This window comes from Henckelia pumila, chromosome 3 (assembly GCF_033568475.1).
Source record: "Henckelia pumila isolate YLH828 chromosome 3, ASM3356847v2, whole genome shotgun sequence".
Classification (NCBI taxonomy): domain Eukaryota; kingdom Viridiplantae; phylum Streptophyta; class Magnoliopsida; order Lamiales; family Gesneriaceae; genus Henckelia; species Henckelia pumila.
In genome coordinates, this window is record NC_133122.1 from 74,588,106 (window position 1) to 74,612,061 (window position 23,956).

A 23,956-nucleotide genomic window follows, 5' to 3' on the forward strand; every position below is an offset into this window, starting at 1 on the left:
ACCATCGGAATCTCTAATAATTGCTGCACCAGCGATCATCCCCATCTCCTTGAAAGTGGTTGCGTCCGCGCGCGTTACATTTCATTACTTCGGATGGTGGTCTTTCCCAATTTAAGATTTTATGCATTAACGTTTGCCGATTGTTGATGGAGCAGATCGGCTGCTAAGCATATATGGACACTTGCTGGATCATCGACGTCATTCCAAAGTTTTTATATTATTCAATATCTAAAATATGAGATCTAATGAGTATCAAATTTTTGAAAGATTAGGATGGAAAATCTCATTCCAACTGAAACAAATTAGAGTTTTGAATTCTATGTATGAATTAAAGATACATTTTAATATCAAAATACAAGAGAAAAAAAATGAAGAGAGAAATGATAGATCACTAACCCAAGGGCTCACATAGTGCCGTCGATAGGAATGATCATACTGAAAGGTTGTGGTTTCTATGCATCTCAGATTCACAAACACTACAATTCATGAGCTCCTTGTCAGAATCAAATCTTGCAACGCATACTTTCGTTGTTTCAAACTCCACAAGCTAGCATAAGAGGTACGTTATTTGCAATAAGAATTGTTTTTTTATTTTTTAAATATTTCGTATATTTTTTTTATGATAAATTTCATGTGTTTAATTGCATAACGTACAAATTTTATTTTATAACCTAGAATACATTTTTTTAAATCTACGATTTGAATATTTTTTTAACCAACTTTTATATATGTATATATTAAATATATATATATATATATATATTTATATACGCGATGATTTCACGTCTCATTAATTTATTATTTACATTGACATTATTTTATAAAAATCGTAGCAACAATTGGCCTATATAAATTTGCCTCATCGCCAAAATCAAATCTTGCAACAAAATTTTTTGTTTTGTTGATAGAATCATGTCATAATAAAAGTTTATCTTCTATTTGATGTTTCAAATCCACAAGCTAGCATAAGAGGTACGTTATTTGCAATACTATTTTTTTAAAAAAAATTTGTTGTTAAGTTGATTTTTTCTGAGAAATTTTGTTTAATTAAATAATAAATATTATTTTATTATATATGTTATTGGAATAAATCTTTTAAATTTACGATTTGAATATGTTTTGTAACCAACTTTCAAATATATATATATATATATATATATATATATATATATATATACTATTGCATGTAGGAACGAATATATATGTCTTACGACAGAAGTTGGATTGATCGTCGATTTGTTAATGGATATTTGAATCATGAATTCATGCATGGTGTAGAGGTTTTTGTTGCTTTTGCAAAGAGTAATTCGACATGTTTACCTGACGGAACTATAAGGTGTCCATGCAACCGAAATAAATATCAGAATCTAACTTACTTTGATGGTGTCACGGTGAAAGAACACTTGTCCAGATATGGGTTTGTTCCTAACTACTACAACTGGTTTTATCATGGGGAACAATATATTCGTCCATCATTGTCAGGAGTTAATATGGATGCGCCATCTTCGTCTCGAAGTAGTAGACAGACGATCACAGAGGATTTGCCAACTCATTCTGCCACCGTAACGGATCCAAACACATACTATCACAGTGAATACCAATTCGAATTAGAAAAACCTTATCAAGATTTTCAAACTGTGAATGAGGAGGCAGTGGTGAACGAGGATCTTAACGCCAATTTTGTCGAGGATTCAAATGTTGTGGAAGATCCCAACGTCAACATAATCGAGGAAGAGCCGAACATCATTGCCAGGGCTCTATATGATATGATCAAATCAACTGAAAAGGAGATTTGGAAAGAGAATCCACATGGACATACCTTGTTGTCTGTCCTCGCAAAACTGTTGAAGATGAAATATGAGCATAGCATGTCTGAAAGGAATTACAATGACATGTGTCAATTGATGACAGAGTTATGTCCTACCGATCACAATTTTCCCAAAAATTTCAATGCAACCAAGAAACTAATTAAGGATATGGGGCTTCCAGTCGAGAAAATTGATTGTTGCAACAACAACTGCATGATCTATTGGGGTCCGAACAACGAGTTGACCACATGCAGATTTTGCGAGCATCCGCGGTATAAACAAAGTCGCTCCCGTGGATCTAGGAATAATAAGAAGCAAACCCCGTATAAGCGGATGTACTATTTCCCACTCACCCCTCGTCTCCAACGTTTGTATGCCTCTGAAGCAACGACGCCACACATGCGGTGGCACCACGACCATGTGTATGATGGGGAAACGATGACTCACCCATCGGACTCACCTACTTGGCGTAATTTCACAGAAACACACCCTCATTTTGCAAGCGAGATCAGGAATGTGAGACTAGCAATTTCAGCTGACGGTTTCCAACCATTTGGGTAGACTGGTCAGCAGTACTCATCGTGGCCCGTGATTTTGACTCCATACAATTTGCCACCTTTGATGTGCATGAAAGATTAGTACATGTTCCTCACTGTGCTTGCTCCTGGTCCGAAGAACCCCAAGGACAAACTTGATGTTTTTTTGCAACCACTCATCGCAGAACTACAGTCACTCTGGGTCGATGGTGCTGTTACGTACGACATTCATTCTCGCACGAACTTCACTTTGAGAGCAGCTCTCATGTGGACGATCAGTGATTTTCCCGCATACGCAATGTTATTCGGTTGGAGTACAGCTGGTAAACAAGCTTGCCCACACTGTATGACAGACTCAGAGGCGTTTACACTACCACATAGCAGGAAGACTTGTTGGTTTGATAATCATAGAAAGTTTCTTCCCGTCGAGCATCCATTGCGTCGTAGCAGGAACCTTTTTCAGAAGTGGTCGCATGGTGTCGCACACTGCTAGGCGTACGAGATCCGAATTTGAGTTACTCGACGAGTTGGACTCATACGGTTTTCTACCATCGTACGAAGTTGACGCTGAAGAGCATAACAAAGAATTATACAAAATGATGGCTTGCGGATGGAGGAGGAGAAGTATTTTTTGGGAGTTGCCTTACTGGAGCTCGAACATGGTCAGACATAATTTGGACGTGATGCACATCGAGAAAAACGTGTTTGATAACATCTTCAATACGTTAATCAATGTCCCGGGAAAGACTAAAGATAACGCAAAATCTAGGGCAGACCTTGTTGAGATGTCCATAAGACCAGAGTTGCATTTCGATATTGGCAGCGGCAGATATCCAAAGGCAATATATTCCATCGAAAAATAAGAAAGACGAGCTCTATGTAGATGGTTGAAAGATGTTCGATTCTAGGACGGTTATGTTTCTAAAATGTCTAGATGTGTGGACATGAATAAGTTACGAGTGTTTGGTATGAAAAGCCATGATTGTCATGTGTTTATGCAACGACTAATACCTGTCGTCTTCAAAGAGCTGTTACCGAAAGAGGTGTGGGAAGTTTTGACAGAAATGAGTTTATTCTTTGCGGACTTGACTGCACGCAATATAAAAGTAAGTGACGTTCTAAGATTGAACGAGCAAATTCCATTGATTTTGTGCAAGTTGGAGAAGATATTTCCACCAAGTTTCTTCGACTCGATGGAACATCTATGCGTACATCTCCCGTACGAAGCCCTTGTTTTTGGGCCAGTTCAATACAGATGGATGTATCCATTCGAAAGATATTTACGGCAGTTGAAGAAAACAGTTCGAAACAAGGCACGCGTAGAAGGTTCGATTTGCAATGCTTATCTGGTCAAAGAAGCCTCCATATTTTGTCAGCATTTTTTTAGTGAGTCAATCAAAACGAGGGACATGAGGACGTTGCAAAACACAACATCTGAGGTGAATGATGTATTGAAAGATACTTTATCGGTGTTCAAAGTTGTGGGCAGGTCTATTGGTGCATCAAAATCTAGGCATCTTCAGAACAATGAATATCATGCTATTGCGACGCACATGTTGTTAAATTGTGCTGAGACGAGATCCTTTGTTCGGTAAGTACCATATTAGAAAATGTTTATTAATAGAAAATTTTCCCATTAATGTTGATTTTTGTACTATTTAACTGTTGCAGAATGTACGAAAACCATTTGAGATCAAGTGATCCGGGCATTAATAACGCTGACGTAGATGCACAATTACAACAACATTTTTTCCAATGGTTCAAAAACTATGTAATACAAACGCACTATGCAACTCAATGTTGTTACATCGTTATTTCTCGTTTATTCTAAATAATTGTTTTATTTAACTTGGAATTCACATGCAGGCAACTTCAAATCAAGATTATAACATCTCATCGGATATAACTCAACTTGCTCTTGGGCCGCAATCCAAAGTTAAATGTCTTCGGGGTTATTGTGTTAATGGTTTCAAATTTCATACGGAAGAAGATAGTACTCACAAAGCCACAGATAATTCAGGTGTCCATGTTCGAGGTGTGGCTGGTGATGGGACGTCGACGGACTATTACGGCATCATAGATGAAATACTCGAGGTAAAGTACGCTAGTAACTATTCACAAAGCAAGACTATACTTTTCAAATGCACGTGGTTTGATACGCATCCAAGATTGGGTACGCGTATTCATCCAAAGTATAAATTAGTTGAAATCAATCGAAAGAGAAGTCTACGGTACTACGACCCATTTGTTTTCTGCACCCAAGCTTCACAAGTTGTGTACTTAACGTATCCTTCAACGAAGAAAGCAATCTCTGATTGGGTCTACGTGAGTGGGCTTAAAAAACGCGAGTACATTCAACAAATCAGAAGTGACACCGACCAGGTCGATGGTAACGTCGCGAACGAAGAATTTCAGAACCACGAGAGTCAAATTCATGGGTTGGAAACACAACTATTGTTGAACACACAAAACCTCGTTGACGTAACTGTGATGTACGACAACGACATCGACGTCGGAACTCAAAATAGTGATACAGACGATGTGCAGGCATCCACAGATGAGGGTTCAAACAACCGGTCTGAAGATAGTGAATGATCCAAACAACATGTGTATTGTGCTAATATTTAGTTAAATATATTTACTTGTATTTTATGATCATTATATAAGTATCATTGTAAGACCATGAAAATATGAATATTAATTACGGAATTAGAGATTTAAATTTCGTATTTGGAAAATATTCAATTTGGAATTTATCGAAATTAGAGATGTAATTTCCGAGCCCAAAATATTTAATTTGAGAATTTACGGATATGTGGGAACTAAATTTCGGGATTCTTAAATTAAAAGAATAAAATATTTGGGTTGAATATTTATGAGATTGAATATTTTTATTATGAGTTTGGATATAAAGAGGATTTAATTTGAAGAAGAAACTCGAGCAGGGACTGAATTGCAAATATCGAAGTTTCAGGGGCTAAACTGCAAAAATGGGATTTTACTTGTCAACACAAGATTTATATTACACTTTTCACGTGTATATGTTCCCTTCAGCAGCATCAAGAACGAGAGAGAGATTAATGAAGGTTCCAAGGATTGATTTTTTGCAATTGTCCAAAAGCTTAAGGGCCAAAGTGCAATTCCTTATGCAAGTGGATGACACATGGTACTTGTATACATGAAAACGTGTATAAGGCATGGAATTCATCAGAATTTCCAGTCAAGATCGAGAGAGAGAAGAAAAGAAGAACCATGGTCGATTCTTGATTTCAAAAATTCATAGAATTCGATCCGGCCGGTAAAATTTTAAATTGATCGTATATTTGCGATCACAGCTTCGAGTGCTACACTTTGACGTAAGTTTGGCTAAATTCTACCATGTTTTAATTTTGAGATGTTTTTAGAATTAAGATTTGATTGTATAAACGTGTTCTAGTATATACGACGATAGTATATTTAAGACGGTTCGCAAAAAGATCGTCGTTTGGACATGTTTTCATTTATCGAATATTTTCTGAATTTCTTGAAATTCTAGGCTGCTGATTTCGTGTACCTTAGATTGGAATGAGTATGGAAATGAGTTTTAAGTATAGTATTGATAGTGTTTATGGTTTTGGAATTACCGAATTCGATCCGTTACGCCATCGATTTTTGTTTGTTGAATTTCTGAAAAATGCAAGTACTGAATTTGAATGTGTAGTGGTAAAATGATATTGATATGAAGTGGATATCAATGTTTGTAGGATGTGTAAGTTGTTAGAATGAATAGATAGAACTTCTCGGTGCCGGTTTGTAACCGATACGATATCGGTTTGAATGTCGGTTTTATTGGCAAGTTTTGAAGTGTTTAAGCACTTGCGAGATTAGATGAAATCTGAATGCTAATATGTTACTTGTAAACACTTCAATTCAGATTTGAGTTGAAAGGTATCGAAGTCGAGTCGACGAGACCGGAATTGACTTGAAATGAGCTACAAGTTGGACACAACTAGATTTTGGAATAGCAAGAAAGTTAGAGCAGAATTTTGAGAAGCTTGTTGTTGTTGTTTAGAAGTTACAAGAGTTTTGAGAAGTAAAGATCAAGATTAAGGTATGATTCGACATTAAATTCGACAGGTAGAATAACTCAAGAACGTGGTGGTTTTCGAGTTTATTAAATCACATACACGCATGATTAGTTGTTTTACTAAATCTTATGTGATCTATATGAATTACTTGCCTTAATTGATTTAGTTGATTGATATATGAGATGTTTGATTCAAACATGATTTTCTTATTGAGATTGATGCTTGATACTTATTTGAAATTAATGAGTATAGATTACTTTGAATTATTGAGTTGTGGTAGATTGGTTATAGAGTTGAGAGTAAACCCTTTGAGCCACAATTCTTTCGAAACCTTGAAAACAGAATCGAAATGAAAATATTGGACGTGGTGAACTTATATGCGAGAGGCTAGGGATCTGATTTGATTTCTTTTGCCACGGTTCTCAATATAGTGTTCACAGTCCAGGGAATATCATATTTTACCACCCCGAGCGGGAGCGTAGGTGGAAGGCTTGATATTTTTATGGCCTGATTATATTCCCGGGATCCCAACGATATGAATTTTTAAATTATCGATTCTGTAAGACTTGAATCCTTTAACCTTCAACCGTATTCGAGCCTTTATGATAATGAATGAGTTTATTTGAAAGATATCTGGCAGGTAAGGTATAAGGAAATTGTTGATTGTAATAGTAAATTACTTGATTGAGTTATTTCTATTTGATTTATATAGTTGTCTTTCATACTGAGATTTATTCTCACCGGAGTTATCCGGCTGTTGTTTTGCTTGTATGTGTGCATTGCATCAGGTTGAAGAGTAAGCGAGTCGGACTTGGCAAGGAATCGAGAGATTGAGAGATTAGAGTGGAGACTCGGGTGTTAGAAGAAGTTTATGTTTTGTCAAACATGTTAGATTTGGATTCCAATGTTTAGATGTTAAAACATTGGTTGAGACTTTAATAGTTTTTCATGTTTTGATATTTTTATTAAAGCTTGAGACTAGCTTTTAATCTAGAAGTATATAATGTTGCTACCTTGAAATCTAGTTGAGTTACTTTTTGTAGGTTCTACATGTAAACTTGAGATTGTTTATGTGAAGAGTTGGAACTCTACTTGTTGTAGCATCTTATGATGGGGCTTTGAAGTTTCTTGTATAATTATGCTTCTAGTCTTGATGTTATTTTTGGGGAGTTGGCATGTACATGTTTTTATTCCCTTGGATAGGTGTTAAGAATTATTAGCATGCTATTATGTGATTTGTACATGGAACTAGTAGCATGTATGAGATTCATGTTAGCTTGGTTATACCTTGTAGCTTGCCTTTAGATTATTCTATTATGAATTTGAGATGCTTAGAATGTTTCAAACTCTTTAAATTTTGCATAAGACAGCAACATCAGTTTCTGAATTTTCTGCATAGAACATTCTCGCTCGATCGGTGAACTTCAATCGATCGAGCGAGGCCATGTTTTCTTCGGGCAGAAAGTTGCTGAATTTGTGCTCGCTCGATCGGTGAACTTTTACCGATCGAGCGAGGCCTTGTTTTTTTTTAAAAAAAAAATTTAACCTAAAAAAATTTTTTTTTTTAGGCCTTTGATTGCTTGATCTTAATTCATGTATTGGATTAAATGTTTAGTATTTCATCTTGTATAAATCAATATGATTTGAGAGATTAGTGCCCGAGTCCCCACAACAGGTGGTATCAGAGCGTAAGTTTTTGGAATAAGATAGAAGTTGAGCGGGGTAGATCGAGTCGCATGCATTTTTTTTAGTATTGCTTGATTTATGCTTTACTTTCTTTGAGATAATGTATGCGAACATGATTTACTGATTGAAGGAATTATATGCTTATATGCTTACGTGTTTACCTGATTATGTGAATTCACATGAATTTTTGAATTCCTTGTAAATATGTTTCTTTGAATAGCATGAAGAAATGTAAGCATGTGTTATTTGGCAAAGCATGAGATTATATGTATTTTAATGATTTGAATAGTATAATCTCTATGTTGCTTATGAATCTTATTTTAAAGTAAATCAGGTTCTTTGGGTGATGTAAGCACCCCAGATTGAATCGAACAGTACTCCGCAAGTGAAGTCAGTACCTTCGACTGAACAGATCAGTATTGTAGTAAACTATCAGAATCGATGGATGCTACACTCACACCGATGGAAGTGCTATTTGAACGATTTCAGACTTATAATCCGCCAATTCTGAAAGGTACCGAAGATACTAATGTTTGTGAAGTTTGGTTAGAAGAGCTTGATCAATTGTTTGAATCTTTAGAATACTCTGATGAACAAAGAATCAAGCTTGTTGTATACCAACTGCAAGATTTAGCAAGAAGCTGGTGGTTTGCGACGAAGCAATGTCTGGAAAACAGAGGTATAGTAATTTCTTGGCAGGTATTTAAGACTGAATTTTGTCATCAATTTCTTCCGAGATCTTATAGAGAAGATAGAGCAGGAGAATTTGTTAACTTGCAACAATGAAATATGACGATTGATGAGTATGTTGCTAAATTCTCCAACTTGCTCCGATTTGTTCCTCACGTAATTCGGGATGAAGAAGTCCAAACGAATTTGTTTATCAATGGACTGAATCCGGAAATTTATGCTTGGATAGATGTTGGGCGACCGAATAGATTGGTTGATGCTATTGACAGGGCTAAAAGAGCTGAAGACGGTTTTATGAGACAGAAAGATAGTTCAATCGTGCCTCAGCATTTCGAACAACCACACTTTCAGTCACAATTGCCATCACAGAGCAGTTATGAGGCAGGAGGTAGTGTTAGTGGAAGTGAAAAGCAGTTACCGCATTTGAGGCAACAGTTCAAGAAGTCTGGAAGTAGCTCTTCTAGCTCTAGCGGACTGAAGCAACTTCGTATGAGTCAGAAAGCAGAATATGCTGGCGAATACTGTACTCATTGTGGAGGAAAGCATGCTAGCAATGAATGCCGAGGAACTTTAGGAAAATGTCATCGTTGCTATCAAGTGGGACATTTTTCGAGAGTGTGTCCTAATCCAGAGAGAACAAGGAGAAACTTAAATGAATATCCAACCCTTAGGCAACAAGCATCTACAGATGATTGAGCTCAAATTGCACCAGATGACGAGACTGCAGGTAATTATAAGATTTGATTAATCTGCCTGCATATTTATGAATCTGGGTGCATTGCATACAAATATAGTTGCATAATTTATTATGTTACATTAACTGTATGTTGAACCTTTATCTGAAGTAGTTGCTATGTGCTAATCTGGGTGAACGGCTATAAAAGATGATATCAGCAAATTGAGTCTGAAAAGCTGAATTATAGTTTGAAAGAAATAAGATCGAATTGAAGTTGATTGTGTTACTCGAACTATAGTACGAGTTCCCAAATTCAGGTTCCGCTTTCTTTTGGGTATTGAATAAGTTTATGGATCAATCATGATTATTTGGGAAGAATTTAGAGATCTGATAAGATAATTATGAAAATCAGTTACAGTTGAGCCTTCTCTTTGATGTTGCTGAATCTATTATATCATAGGATCATGACTCTTGAATTTCTTGATATCGATTATGAGGTTTTGTTTTCAACCTCGATTGATTTTGATTGGCTCTTATTCCTTGATAGAGTCTTATTTTATTCACTCGCTGAAAGTCGAGATGCAAGTGAGTTGTTTTCACTTAGCAGATTTTGTCATTCAGAATATTTGCTCTTTGGATGGCCTTGACTTGAGTGAGTTTCTTTGATTATGAATTTCCAGAGTTGTTGATCAATTGATATATGTATTCAGTATATTTTGATTTTGTTGGCTCGTAACTGATAGAAAATTTGATTCAGAGTATCAGTAAGAATTTTAGACTGACTGATTGATTTTTCTAGAACTTGAGAAATAGATAGAAAGAAGAAAAAAATTAGAAGAATTCTTGATCAACTGATTCAAGATTTTGTTTTGAACTTGATATATGAGACAAGATAGCAGATCAGAGATACTGGACTTTGAGATGAATCTTCGTTTGATTGTGCCAGATAATCTGGACATGAGATATCACATTTTGGAAGAGGCACACTACAACAGATTATATATCCATTCAGTTGTTTGGAAATGTTGTATGAATTACTTTGAAATCAGTATTGACAACAGAAAATGGAAGACAATATGACAGAATTGAGTTACCAATACCTATGTTTCCAGTAATAGAAGCAGAAAAGAAGAGACTGAGTGATCTATGAATCAGTTTAGCAACTCTAAAGTCGAAACAAGAATAATTTTGCGACAAATTTTAGTTCGAAATTACTCAAATCGTCATGAGATTGCGATTTGTATTGAAATAGATTTGTCAGATTCAAGAATACGTTGTTTTAGCTGTAACATCGATATGAGTTGCTAGCTGTTAAGAAGTTGGTGATATGATGAAATTACAGGAATTGTTAAAATTTATTGTCGAGACAGAAACTTTAAATTTAGTTGGTAGATTGTGGCATCGATTTTCAGAAGTTCTGAGTGTTTGATTTCCTTATGCCACCCTTTGATCGATGGATTATCTGAGGTGACTATCCAAATTTGAGGAAATTCTCAGAACTAAGGTATCTGATTCGATACTAACTGATAGATTTTTGTCACATATTTATTGCAATTCCTGTAACAGTGATTCTATTGATATAGAGATCGTGTTTTTGATTACGAAATGAGAAGAAAAAGCAGAAGTTTCTTTGTGATGAAACGGTATTGCAAAAATATCCGTGATCAGATCAGATATGGCTTAATAAAAGACAGAGAATATGAAGATTGATTCGTACCGAATTTGAACAGAGTAGATTAGACAGAGTCAGAGTTTGAAAATTGAACAGAATGTTCAGTGAGAAATGTTCTTTCCGGAGTAATATCTGATTCAGAAAGAAATTTCATTATGATCTAATGAATAATCAATACAGATTTTAGTCAGAAAGAAGAAGAAGATAAGATATCAGAACAGATATCTAAAGCTCTTAGAATTGAAGTAAGAATTACTTCAGTCAGCTTTACAGTCTACGAGATTCAGTAGTACGATTGAATGCGATTTCGAGGACGAAATCATTCCTTAGAAGGGAGGAATTGTAAGGCCTTGAAAATATGAATATTAATTATGAAATTAGAGATTTAAATTTTGTATTTGGAAAATATTCAATTTGGAATTTATGGAAATTAGAGATGTAATTTTCGAGCCGAAAATATTTAATTTGAGAATTTACGGATATGTGGGAACTAAATTTCGGGATTCTTAAATTAAAAGAATAAAATATTTGGGTTGAATATTTATGAGATTGAATATTTTTATTATGAGTTTGGATATAAAGAGGATTTAATTTGAAGAAGAAACTCGAGCAGGGACTGAATTGCAAATATCAAAGTTTCAGGGGCTAAACTTCAAAAATGGGATTTGACTTGTCAACACACGATTTATATTACACTTTCCACATGTATATGTTCCCTTCAGCAGCATCAAGAACGAGAGAGAGATTAATGAAGGTTCCAAGGATTGATTTGCAATTGTCCAAAAGCTTAAGGGCCAAAGTGCAATTCCTTATGCAAGTGGATGACACATGGTACTTGTATACATGAAAACGTGTATAAGGCATGGAATTCATCAGAATTTCCAGTCAAGATCGAGAGAGAGGAGAAAAGAAGAACCATGGTCGATTCTTGATTTCAAAAATTCATAGAATTCGATCCGGCCGATAGAATTTTAAATTGATCGTATATTTTCGATCACGGCTTCGGGTGCTACACTTTGACGTAAGTTTGGCTAAATTCTACCATGTTTTAATTTTGAGATGTTGTTATAATTAAGATTTGATTGTATAAACGTGTTCTAGTATATACGACGATAGTATATTTAAGACGGTTCGCAAAAAGATCGTCGTTTGGACATGTTTTTCATTTATCGAATATTTTCTGAATTTCTTGAAATTCCAGGCTGCTGATTTCGTGTACCTTAGATTGGAATGAGTATGGAAATGAGTTTGAAGTATATTATTGATAGTGTTTATGCTTTTGGAATTACCGAATTCGATCCGTTACGCCGTCGATTTTTGTTTGTTGAATTTCTGAAAAATGCAAGTACTGAATTTGAATGTGTAGTGGTGAAATGATATTGATATGAAGTGGATATCAATGTTTGTAGGATGTGTAAGTTGTTAGAATGAATAGATAGAACTTCTCGGTGCCGGTTTGTAACCGATACGATACCGGTTTGAATGTCGGTTTTATTGGCAAGTTTTGAAGTGTTTAAGCACTTGAGAGATTAGATGAAATTTGAATGCTAATATGTTACTTGTAAACACTTCAATTCAGATTTGAGTTGAAAGGTATCGAAGTCGAGTCGACGAGACCGGAATTGACTTGAAATGAGCTACAAGTTGGACACAACTAGATTTTGGAATAGCAAGAAAGTTTGAGCAGAATTTTGAGAAGCTTGTTGTTGTTGTTTAGAAGTTACAAGAGTTTTGAGAGGTAAAGATCAAGATCAAGGTATGATTCGACATTAAATTCGACAGGTAGAATAACTCGAGAACGTGGTGGTTTTCGAGTTTATTAAATCACATACATGCATGATTAGTTGTTTTACTTAATCTTATGTGATCTATATGAATTACTTGCCTTAATTGATTTAGTTGATTGATATATGAGATGTTTGATTCAAACATGATTTTATTATTGAGATTGATGCTTGATACTTATTTGAAATTAATGAGTATAGATTACTTTGAATTATTGAGTTGTGGTAGATTGGTTATAGAGTTGAGAGTAAACCCTTTGAGCCACAATTCTTTCGAAACCTTGAAAATAGAATCGAAAAGAAAATATTGGACGTGGTGAACTTATATGCGAAAGGCTAGGGATCTGATTTGATTTCTTTTTCCACGGTTCTCAATATAGTGTTCACAGTCCAGGGAATATCAGATTTTACCACCCCGAGCGGGAGCGTAGGTGGAAGGCTTGATATTTTTATGGCCTGATTATATTCCCGGGATCCCAACGATATGAATTTTTAAATTATCGATTCTGTAAGACTTGAATCCTTTAACCTTCAATCGTATTCGAGCCTTTATGATAATGAATGAGTTTATTTGAAAGATATCTGGCAGGTAAGGTATAAGGAAATTGTTGATTGTAATAGTAAATTACTTGATTGAGTTATTTCTATTTGATTTATATAGATGTCTTTCATACTGAGATTTATTCTCACCGGAGTTATCCGGCTGTTGTTTTGCTTGTATGTGTGCATTGCATCAGGTTGAAGAGTAAGCGAGTCGAACTTGGCAAGGAATCGAGAGATTGAGAGATTAGAGTGGAGACTCGGGTGTTAGAAGAAGTTTATGTTTTGTCAAACATGTTAGATTTGGATTCCAATGTTTAGATGTTAAAACATTGGTTGAGACTTTAATAGTTTTTCATGTTTTGATATTTGTATTAAAGCTTGAGACTAGCTTTTAATCTAGAAGTAAATAATGTTGCTACCTTGAAATCTAGTTGAGTTACTTTTTGTAGGTTCTACATGTAAACTTGAGATTGTTTATGTAAAGAGTTGGAACTCTACTTCTTGTAGCATCTTATGATGGAGCTTTGAAGTTTCTTGTATAATTATGCTTCTAGTCTTGATGTTATTTTTGGGGAGTTGGCATGTACATGTTTTTATTCCCTTGGATAGGTGTTAAGAATTATTAGCATGCTATTATGTGATTTATACATGGAACTAGTAGCATGCATGAGATTCATGTTAGCTTGGTTATACCTTGTAGCTTGCCTTTAGATCATTCTATTATGAATTTGAGATGCTTAGAATGTTTCAAGCTCTTTAAATTTTGCATAAGACAGCAACAGCAGTTTCTGAATTTTCTGAATAGAACATTCTCGCTCGATCGGTGAACTTCAACCGATCGAGCGAGACCATGTTTTCTTCGGGCAGAAAGTTGCTGAATTTGTGCTCGCTCGATCGGTGAACTTTTACCGATCGAGCGAGGCCTTGTTTTTTTTAAAAAAAAAAAAAATTTTTTTTTTTAGGCCTTCGATTGCTTGATCTTTATTCATGTATTGGATTAAATGTTTAGTATTTCATCTTGTATAAATTGTTATGATTTGAGAGATTAGTGCCCGAGTCCTCACAATCGTAATGTACCATATATATATATTGTTTATGTAATTAAAAAAAAAAATTTGTACTATTTCCATGGTTAAAAAACAAAATCGTGACAATATTGCCACATTAAATTAATTTATTGCATTAACTGAAGTTTGCGAATAATATTGTAGTGCACACAAATTACAATTATAAATAACTTAATTAAATGTACTTTTATTTTATCATCATAATATATGTATTTAATTTTTGGTATCTAATAAAATAACATTATATTCATGAACTAAAATAATTTAATATGTTCACGGTTTATCAATAAAACGTGACAAATAAAATTAAATTTTTATAGATCAATAATACTAACTACAATTTCCCGCATTAAATTGTGTCATAGGGTAAAAAAGCATGACAATTTTGCCAAAACCGTGTAAAAATTATATTATTTAATTTTAATGTTGTCACGGTTTTATTTAAACCGTGACAATAGTTCCACGGTTGACATTAAACCGTGACAATATGCCACGGTTGACTTTAAACCGTTGCAATATTGCCACGGTTTTTCAACCGTGACAATATTGCCACGGTTTTAATAAAACCGTGGCAAAAAATATTATATTCTCTCTCCCCGATCCCCTTTTCTTCTCCCTCCTCCATTTTCTTCTCTTCCGATCCCCTTGCTTCTCGTACGAACCCTAGCTACCGCCGACCTCCAAAAATCCACCGTCTGCCGCCGCCGACCTGACACGTAGCCGATTAGCCGCCGTACGTAGGTAATTGATTTTTTTTCCTTCTGGTCCTTATAAACTTTGTGTTTGGTGATTTAAGTTCTCGTACTATTTTTTTGTCTTGGAATGGAGAAAGCCGCCGACCTGCTGCCGCCGCCGACCTTCTGCCGCCGACTTGCTGCTCCCCCGCCTCCATCTCAAGTATTGAATTAAATTTACAGCATTTGGTTATAATTGTTTAGTATTGTTAATAATATGATTACACATTATTTCTTTTATTAATAAATATTTGATTATAATGATATGATATTATTATTCAAATAATGATAAATAAATTAATAACATTATTGATTATGGATGTAAAAATAGTTGTATTTATGCAGAAAATTAAAAATAGATTAATAATTATATATTCCGTACAATACAAGTATTTACTAATTACAATTTACATGTATTTATAGAAGGTTATTTTAAAAATGGTCTAAAGGATATAATTGGACTTCAACATAATTAAAGGATAATTTTAAAAATTAAATAAACTTAAGGCCAAATTTCATTATAGTCATTTATAGAAGCTCTTTTAAAAATTTCTCTCATGGTTTAATTATAAATTAGTAATATTAATATTAATAATATCAAATAATTTTTTTATCTTCATGTTATCATTAATTACCATTATTATAATTAGCAGTTTAATATCAATGTTTATAATGAATATAAATGTTTTATTTAATTCTCATTATAACTTTATGTTTTACTTAATATATAAATATATTAGTAAATAAATATATTGTTTCAGTCGTAGCCCTCCCCCACCAGATGGTCGTATTTTGATTTGGCCTGAGTTTGGAGGGTAAGTGATTTGTCAATTGACTATTAGAAGATATTCAATTAATATAAATTAATATTTAATAAATGTTATCGAATATGTTTTGCAGATTTCTTCCAGCTAAGAACGGCGCAAGTACGTTCATCCAAAAATCGTTTAGGCGACAAATATTTCCCGGTGGCTACTCGTGGAGGTACGTGACGGAGCCTCACCGTGACTTTTATTGGGATCAGTTTGTGGTACGCTATTTGTGTACTTTGACAAAGTTGATAACAATATTTTATATTTGTTCTTAGTTCTTTAACATGAAACATGTTTAAATTAATTTCTTGTTGTGTTGCAATAACAGGCTGTGTACAGGTGGGATCTGAACCACCAACATACAATTAAGCAAATTTGGAATCAAATGTGTGCTGATACGTACCGCAGCACACTTTGTCATTGGAGGCAGCGAGGCAGCGTACCTCGTACTATAGATCAGACGATTTGGACTACTTATCTTGTTCATTGGGAGACGGAAGAGTGGCAGAAGCTGTCGAGGGCATACAGGAACAACAGACGGAGCGAGCCTGCTGGTCCCAGGACGGGTCCAGCGAAGCACATTGCCGGCTCACGACCCTATGCGGTTCACGCTGTGAGCCTGGTAACTAAAATTTCGTGAACATATGACTTTCATATTAACTCTTTGTTAATAGTAATTATCTATACACGTGCGCGCAATGCAACGTCAGGAGCTGAATAGAGATCCGAACAGTTACGAGCTGCATCTAAAGACGCACAAGCGGCAGAACGGGACCTTTGTTGATGGCAAGTCCCAACAAATCAGTGTACGTTCTAATTCAATTGAGTTTTGTTATTTTACTAATTTGAACAACAATACTATTTATTCATGTCTCTATGTCAATTGAGATTAGTTAATTAAAAATAACATTTGAATACTATTTGTTCATGTATCTTTATCGTTTGTGAAAACAGGAGGAGGTCGAGCGTCGAATCACCGAGAGCTTTCCATTGAGCCATACTGGAGAGGAGCAGCATTGCCCGACGGCTAACGAGGTGAATGCAATTTATTTTGATGTCATCGGTGGCATTAGTCATCGACGGGTATATGGTATTGGGTCTACCGCCCAGACCATATTCTCGGATGAGATGACACCTCGTCCTCGCGGGTGTAGTTAGATGAAGATGACGATGGCATCACAGAACGAGGCGATACAGGCTGCTAGATCTGATGCGGGGGCTGCGAGAGAGGAGACCCAGGTTGCGAGAGAGGAGACGCAGCAGCTTCGCGCAGCGCATGAGCAGACTCAGGCACGACTGGATAACACTCAGGCACGAATGAGTAACACTCAGGTACGACTGAGTAAGATGGAGAAGATGATGGCTAGTATTTGCTCTGCGATCAACATGAAGAAGAAACAACCCACAGAAGGCACACGTGCTGCTACATCTTCCGTTCCATCTTACTCGCTGCGCATTCAAGAGCCCACTCAGCCCGACCACGAGGACGGCGACGATGATACCCAGCCGGCTTTGGATTGGTCATAGTTCCTTCAGTAGACTACTACTGAATGTATTGAACTTTGGATATTTTGTGTGTATTTTGGTCTAATATATGCATTTGTGTAAATTTGGATAATTTGGGTGAATTTTAAGATTTTATTAATATTTCAAAATTATTTTTAATTATTAATAATAACATATAACAAAATTATTGGAAATATATTGTATAAACGGTGGAAATATTTTGTCACGGTCCGTGACAATATATTGCCACGCTTTTTTAAACCGTGGCAATATATTGCCACGGTTAAATGAAGCGTGGCAATATATTGCCACGGTTTAAAAAGCATGACAAAATATTGCCACGATTATATACCATGGCTATATATTGCAACGGTTTAGTTAAACTGTGGCTATATATTACAACGGTTTAATTAACCGTGGCAATATATTGCCACGGTTTAAATCTATAACGTTGCAATATATTGGCACGGTTTAAAATAAACCGTGGCAATATTTGCCACGGCTTAAAAAATCGTGGCAAACGTTTACCACGAAACCTATCCGGACGGTTTATTTTAACCGTGGCAAAGTCAATTTTGCCACGGTTTTTTTCACGGTAGAACCGTGGCAAACGCCGTGTTTTTTTTGTAGTGAAACAAGGAGAAGAAAACTACAATAGATTAGTTTTCTATAAATATTTTTTTTGTAAATTTAATTTCATCATTGGTTTATATTCCTATATTCGATTATGATTTATGCAATTGTGTAATCGCTTACTACTGTAATTCGGTTTAATCGAATATATATGTAAAATTTTTATAACCGGAATTGTTCTGAAGAATCTATAATTTCCATCAGTTACATGTTTTCACTTTGCATGAACTCATAAACAACTAAAAATGTATTTTAAAGAAAGACATTTTCGTTTATAATTCTCATTAGAGAAGTTTAACAATCAAGTTGAAGTTATGTTATTTGCAGACTCAATCAAATTAGGTGTCCATACTTGTGTATTTATTCTGGTGCTATCAATTTGTGATTTGTGTTTGTATTCTATTTTAATGCGCATAGTCATCTTCTTTGGCGAATTTTATGCTACACCAGAAGTGGTACTGAGTAGTTGCTGTATTTTTGTATAAGTTAATCATTTAAATTAATACATCTTGCTTTGTATTCAGACGATCACATGATCATCTTGTACAAAAGTAAACAAGGAGTAGCAAGCATAGAACAAGCCTTTCGCGGTTCTCTTTCAGTTATTTGGTGGTACTGCCTAGCTAGTTCCCTTTCATATATGTCATTTAGCATTCAACAAAGATTGTCATTCATAAAAAAATACAGATTTTTTTTTTCTCCGCACAAATCAGCTAAAATTTGTCCTTGATTAGTTCTTGAATCTCACATCAAATTCTCCTTCACGTACACAATATCTCCCAGCTGTCGTCTGCCACATTTCGAGGAAAAAAATCTATATATTTCTGATTCATGTAATACAATATAATGTATCAATAAAATACGTTGGAAATTTATCTCATCACTTTTGGCAGACTTGAGCACAGCTTTGTTACTACAATGGCATGTCCCTGTTTTCAACAGCTCAGTACCTAAAAGTATTGAACTGTACCATTCTAAACTGAAGCTTAGTTTGCATGGATAATTCGGCAACATATTATTATATACAGAGTAAAGGATAAAAGTAAACTGTATGAACTATTTTCGACGTCGTTTGGGGAACTTTAATCAATTACATGGAAATTTTAGCATATTCAGCATATAAAATCAGAATTGATATCCAATTTACCCGCAATTAATTTTATGATGTCATAGGCCCAGATATATTCTATTAGCGCGAAATACATATGAAACGTAATGGTTCTTGCGTGATATTAGGATGGAATCATCCATCGAATATATAATACTGTTGTTCCTGCTAACCCTGCTCGAGAAAGGGATCAGCATATGAACACAAAGTAAACAAAGAGTGTATATCTGAAGCGTGTTAGTAATATCTGACGTCATGTCGCATATCAGGAAAATCGTACTAAATATGAAAAATAATGTACAAAAATATTAAAATGAGAACAGAAATCTCAATATCCCATGTAAAAGAAACAACAAATGAAACAACAAGTTGATCGAGTCTTAATAATGGGGGGCGGGTGAGGCCTAAGACATGGATATATTTAAATTTGCAGTTTTATTTCTTGGATTTCCTGCGGTACTTGGGCGCCGTGGTGCGTGTAGAGGTGGAAGCTTCGGAGGCTGAGGTGGTGGACAATTGGTCGGCCCCACGAATGAAACATTCGGATGTGGTGTCTGCAGTGATGGTGGAGGTGGAGGAGGTGGTGGTCCTCTGCTTGAGCTCGTTGAGCAGATCCTTATTCTGTTTCTCCAGAAACTCTGCTGTCTTCCGCAACTTCGCGTTCTGCTCCATGAAGTAGCAGTTCTCCAAGTACAGCTTCGAATTCAGCCTCTCCATTGCTGTCAACACAAATATATATATGGTTGCATTAGAAATCCCATACAAAAATAAATCCAAGGGTTGGATTGAAAGATCTGGAATCAAAAAGGGGATTTCTAAATGACAAAAATTAGCTTTAAATGATATTTGAAATCCTATATAAAACATGAACTTATCCAAACAAATTAAATGGAATTTTTCTTCAAATCCATGGATTCAAATGCACCTCACGACCTAAAGATTAATCACACGGCTGAATCCGAAAGAGATGGCTGTTCGTTCTAAACCAAATAAAAGAATTTGGTTTGTTGAATTGTTCTTGCATTGGGAGTGAGAGATAAAGTGGGTATTTATAGGGGTAAAAGGTGGAGGAATATAAATTATGGCATGCGGGTTGTTGGGGCTTTTGGTCAGTTACACCCTCTCTCACAATAATCATGCATGTGTGAGCATGGAATGGAGCCTCTATTTGCAAGGGTTTAATATTTCCTGTGATTCTAAGCGAAACGTGTACGTGTATGCGACTGTTATTCATCATGGATTTATATTCGTAATATATGGTTATACTTAATTTTAATTAATTAATATCAACTAAAACGTGGTTGATGGATTCCGCGTGGCGGAGAAGGGTATTTTGGTCATTTCATAACCTTACTCTCCGCCCCCGCTCATATAGTAACCAGAATCCACATGCATTCACTAGAAAATCCACTCCATGGATTGCAATATTTGTGGATTTTGCTATGAACCAACTCACTCAGCGTCACTATTTGGTAAGAAAATCATTTCATATTGTTTGTTTGATATTTTGGATATAACAATTGATGGATCGATGCAATTTGTATCAATCCATATTAGTACTCACTCTTATATTATATGGAAAATTCTAAAAAAAGAAACCTATTTTTTAAACATAAAATCTCCTACGAGACGGTCTTGCAGGTCATTTTTGAGAGACGAATCTCCTATTAAACCAGACTCGTGAAAAATATTAATTTTCATTATAAATATGCCGTCAAAACCCAAAGCGCACGCTCTACGTGTAACACAAATTATACAATACATGAACTCAAATGTATTTTTGTGTGTTTGTGAAGTTCTACCAAATAATATTGAAGTGAAGCTATACATTTTTTTCCTATAAAATGTTTAGGCAAATGCGATTTGTTGATTGAAGAGTAGATTTAGTACGTAATTGATATTTTACACAAATTGTAAAGAAATTTAATGATAAATACTCCTGAAAATGGAGAAAATTCCATGTTCGAAAAGTATATTTGGTAGGTTTAATTACTACATTACACTTTCATAGAATAAAATTTCTATAAATCAATAATATTGAAATTATAAAATTTTATTAAACTAAGAGATATTAATTAATCCATAAATTAAATTTTTTTAATTTTTACAAGTGCATTTTCAATCCAACGTCTAATATATAATAATTAAATTTATGTTGCAGTACTAGAATTTTCCGTATTATTTATTAAATTTTCTTTTTCATATTATCCAGATTAAAATGATGCATGTTCACAAGTCCCAAGCATAAAAGAAATCGTAGTTAGCGTAATTGAAAATCATGTTGATGATGAAGTTGATGATCAAGAATGTAATGAACCAAGCCACTCGTGAGCTATTCGAATCTTCATTCGAATAAAAGATCATTTGAGTTTGTTTAATGAAGTTAAGATTAATGAACCAAAATCAAACTTTGCAATATTGGGCTCCTTGGATCGTAAACACGCATGTTCGTTGGTAAATTTATGAGTCAACTCTTATATAAAAATTAATAGTTTTTCTATTTGATTTATAAATTTTACACTTTTATTTATGATAAATATATAAAAATCTAATAAATTTATTTATTAGAATAATATTAAAAATTTTAATAAAAATATTATATTCTCTCTAAATATAAAATTTAGTTTTTAATGAATTAAATGAATGTTTAAATTTATAACTTATCTAACTATATATAGATATTGCGACATTTATATTAACCGACTTGGTAGGTCAAGATGACACCAATATCAAATTACCTATCTAGCTAGCCTTAAAAAATAGTCATTCACTCCTATTGATAAAAGACAAAATGATCGATATCAAAATTACACTCCTTATGTTATCTGATAAATCTATTATTATCTCTAATTTAAAATTTAAATGAACAACTTATCAACATCTTTACACTTGATATATTTTTTTTATTTCTAACCTTCCTCAATGTTTCTTTATTTCTAACCCCTCCTCAATTTTTTACGTATTTTTTTTATTATGTTGCATATGCATTGTGTGTCATCAACAATTATATTTATTAACCTTGTTTAGGTTCAATAAAAGATCGAATAAGCTCGCGAGTCATTAATATATTCGTTAAATAAAATTCGAGTTTACCTCGATTATAAACGAGTCAAACTCAAACATTCAAACGTTCATCTCGCGTCAATTACATCTTTGTTAATGATGATACAATATCTTTATAATCAGTTATGTGAAAAGGAAGACCTCGTAGCAACAACTTTTAACATTAATTTTGTTAAATTGAATTTCAAGGAAAAAAAACCAACAATAGACTCGTATTTTACTACATTGTCTTTGTTATATTTTTTAATTTTAGAGGATTATTAAGTTATGACATTGACGGGACCATATATATTTATACAAGGGTTTTTCAAAAATTTATTATCTTAAAAATTTATTAAGATTATTGATTTAATAAACTGGACCGAGACGAAACTGGAAAAAATATTATTTTAGAAAGATTATTAATTTATCGAATATAAAATTTAGAATTTTTTTTAAGAAAATTGTATATTTCAAATCAGATTTCTCTAATCACACATTTTTGTTGTGATGTGTGTCTAGGAATTTCGAAAGAGATATGTCGGTTAAAATATATTGCTCATATGCATCCTTCTACGATCAAGGTGGACTGGGTGCGCTCATATTTAGAGGGCCACCTTAAGCAGAACTGGTTTTACATTGCAAAACAATGAAAATAAGTGGAAGAAACCTCTGGTTGGGAAATTTTGACTTCTTGTCGATGCTGGATACATTGAGATAAGTGTTCGAGTTAGTGTGGGAGTCGTGATACGGGATCATCAAGGTCAAATTTTGTGCAGCTTCTGCCATGTGTATTCGTAATACAAGATCGATGGTGGAAGCGGAACTCAATGCCATATTTCAAGGTATGATGCAAGCAATTCAAGCAGAGTTCAGAAATGTTTGGGTTTTTTCAGATTCTTGAAATGTTGTCCATGAACTAACCTTTGCATTGGATAATCTCAGTCCCGGTGGAATCCTTATTTCATCGGATGCATCCCTAATAGCCTTGTGCAATTTGTGATTCATCACCCTTCACCTTCGAGGACAACCACTTCTTAATGGTTTCTATATACTCTTTGTCATTTCCAGCTAACAATATGTCATCGACATAAAAGAGATAGAATTACAAAATTTCTATTGGATCTCTTCACATAAACACAATGGTCTTCATCAATCAAAATGAAATCATATGAGATTATCGCTCTGTGAAATCTCAAATACCATTGTCTAGAAGACTGCTTAAGACCATAAATTGATCTGTTCAATTTACAAACTTTGTTTTCTTGACCTTTAACAACAAAACCTACTGGTTGTTCAATGTAGATTTCTTCCTCAAGTTTTCCATTGAGAAAAACAGTCTTTAACATCCATTTGATATAACTCTAAATCCAAATTAGCAACTATGGCCAACAACCACTAGTAGAAAAATGGCGTATGACTTCGGTTAATAACCGAAGTCGTAGAACCTTTATTTACCGAAGTAGTGTCACGTGAAGTAATAGAGTATGTTTTTACTTCGTTGAATCGCCGAAGTCTTATACGAAAAATTACCGAAGTCTTTGGTCATTTTTTGGAGGCAGAATTGGACCGATGCCGAAGTAAAAACATAT

At 34.5% G+C, this 23,956-nt stretch overlaps 1 protein-coding gene and 1 long non-coding RNA gene across 2 annotated transcripts; both read left to right on the top strand.

The window, feature by feature from the left end:
- Positions 1–1,202: 1,202 nt before the first annotated feature.
- On the top strand, positions 1,203–2,369 carry LOC140889038 (uncharacterized). Its single transcript, XM_073296739.1, has one exon. The coding sequence runs from the start codon at positions 1,203–1,205 to the stop codon at positions 2,367–2,369; it is 1,167 nt and encodes a 388-aa protein (XP_073152840.1).
- Positions 2,370–12,047: 9,678 nt separating this feature from the next.
- Positions 12,048–13,723, top strand: LOC140886829 (uncharacterized). The gene is made up of 3 exons (XR_012151705.1): positions 12,048–12,156; positions 12,715–12,891; positions 13,657–13,723. It is a non-coding gene; the product is annotated as an uncharacterized lncRNA (long non-coding RNA).
- Positions 13,724–23,956: the final 10,233 nt, after the last annotated feature.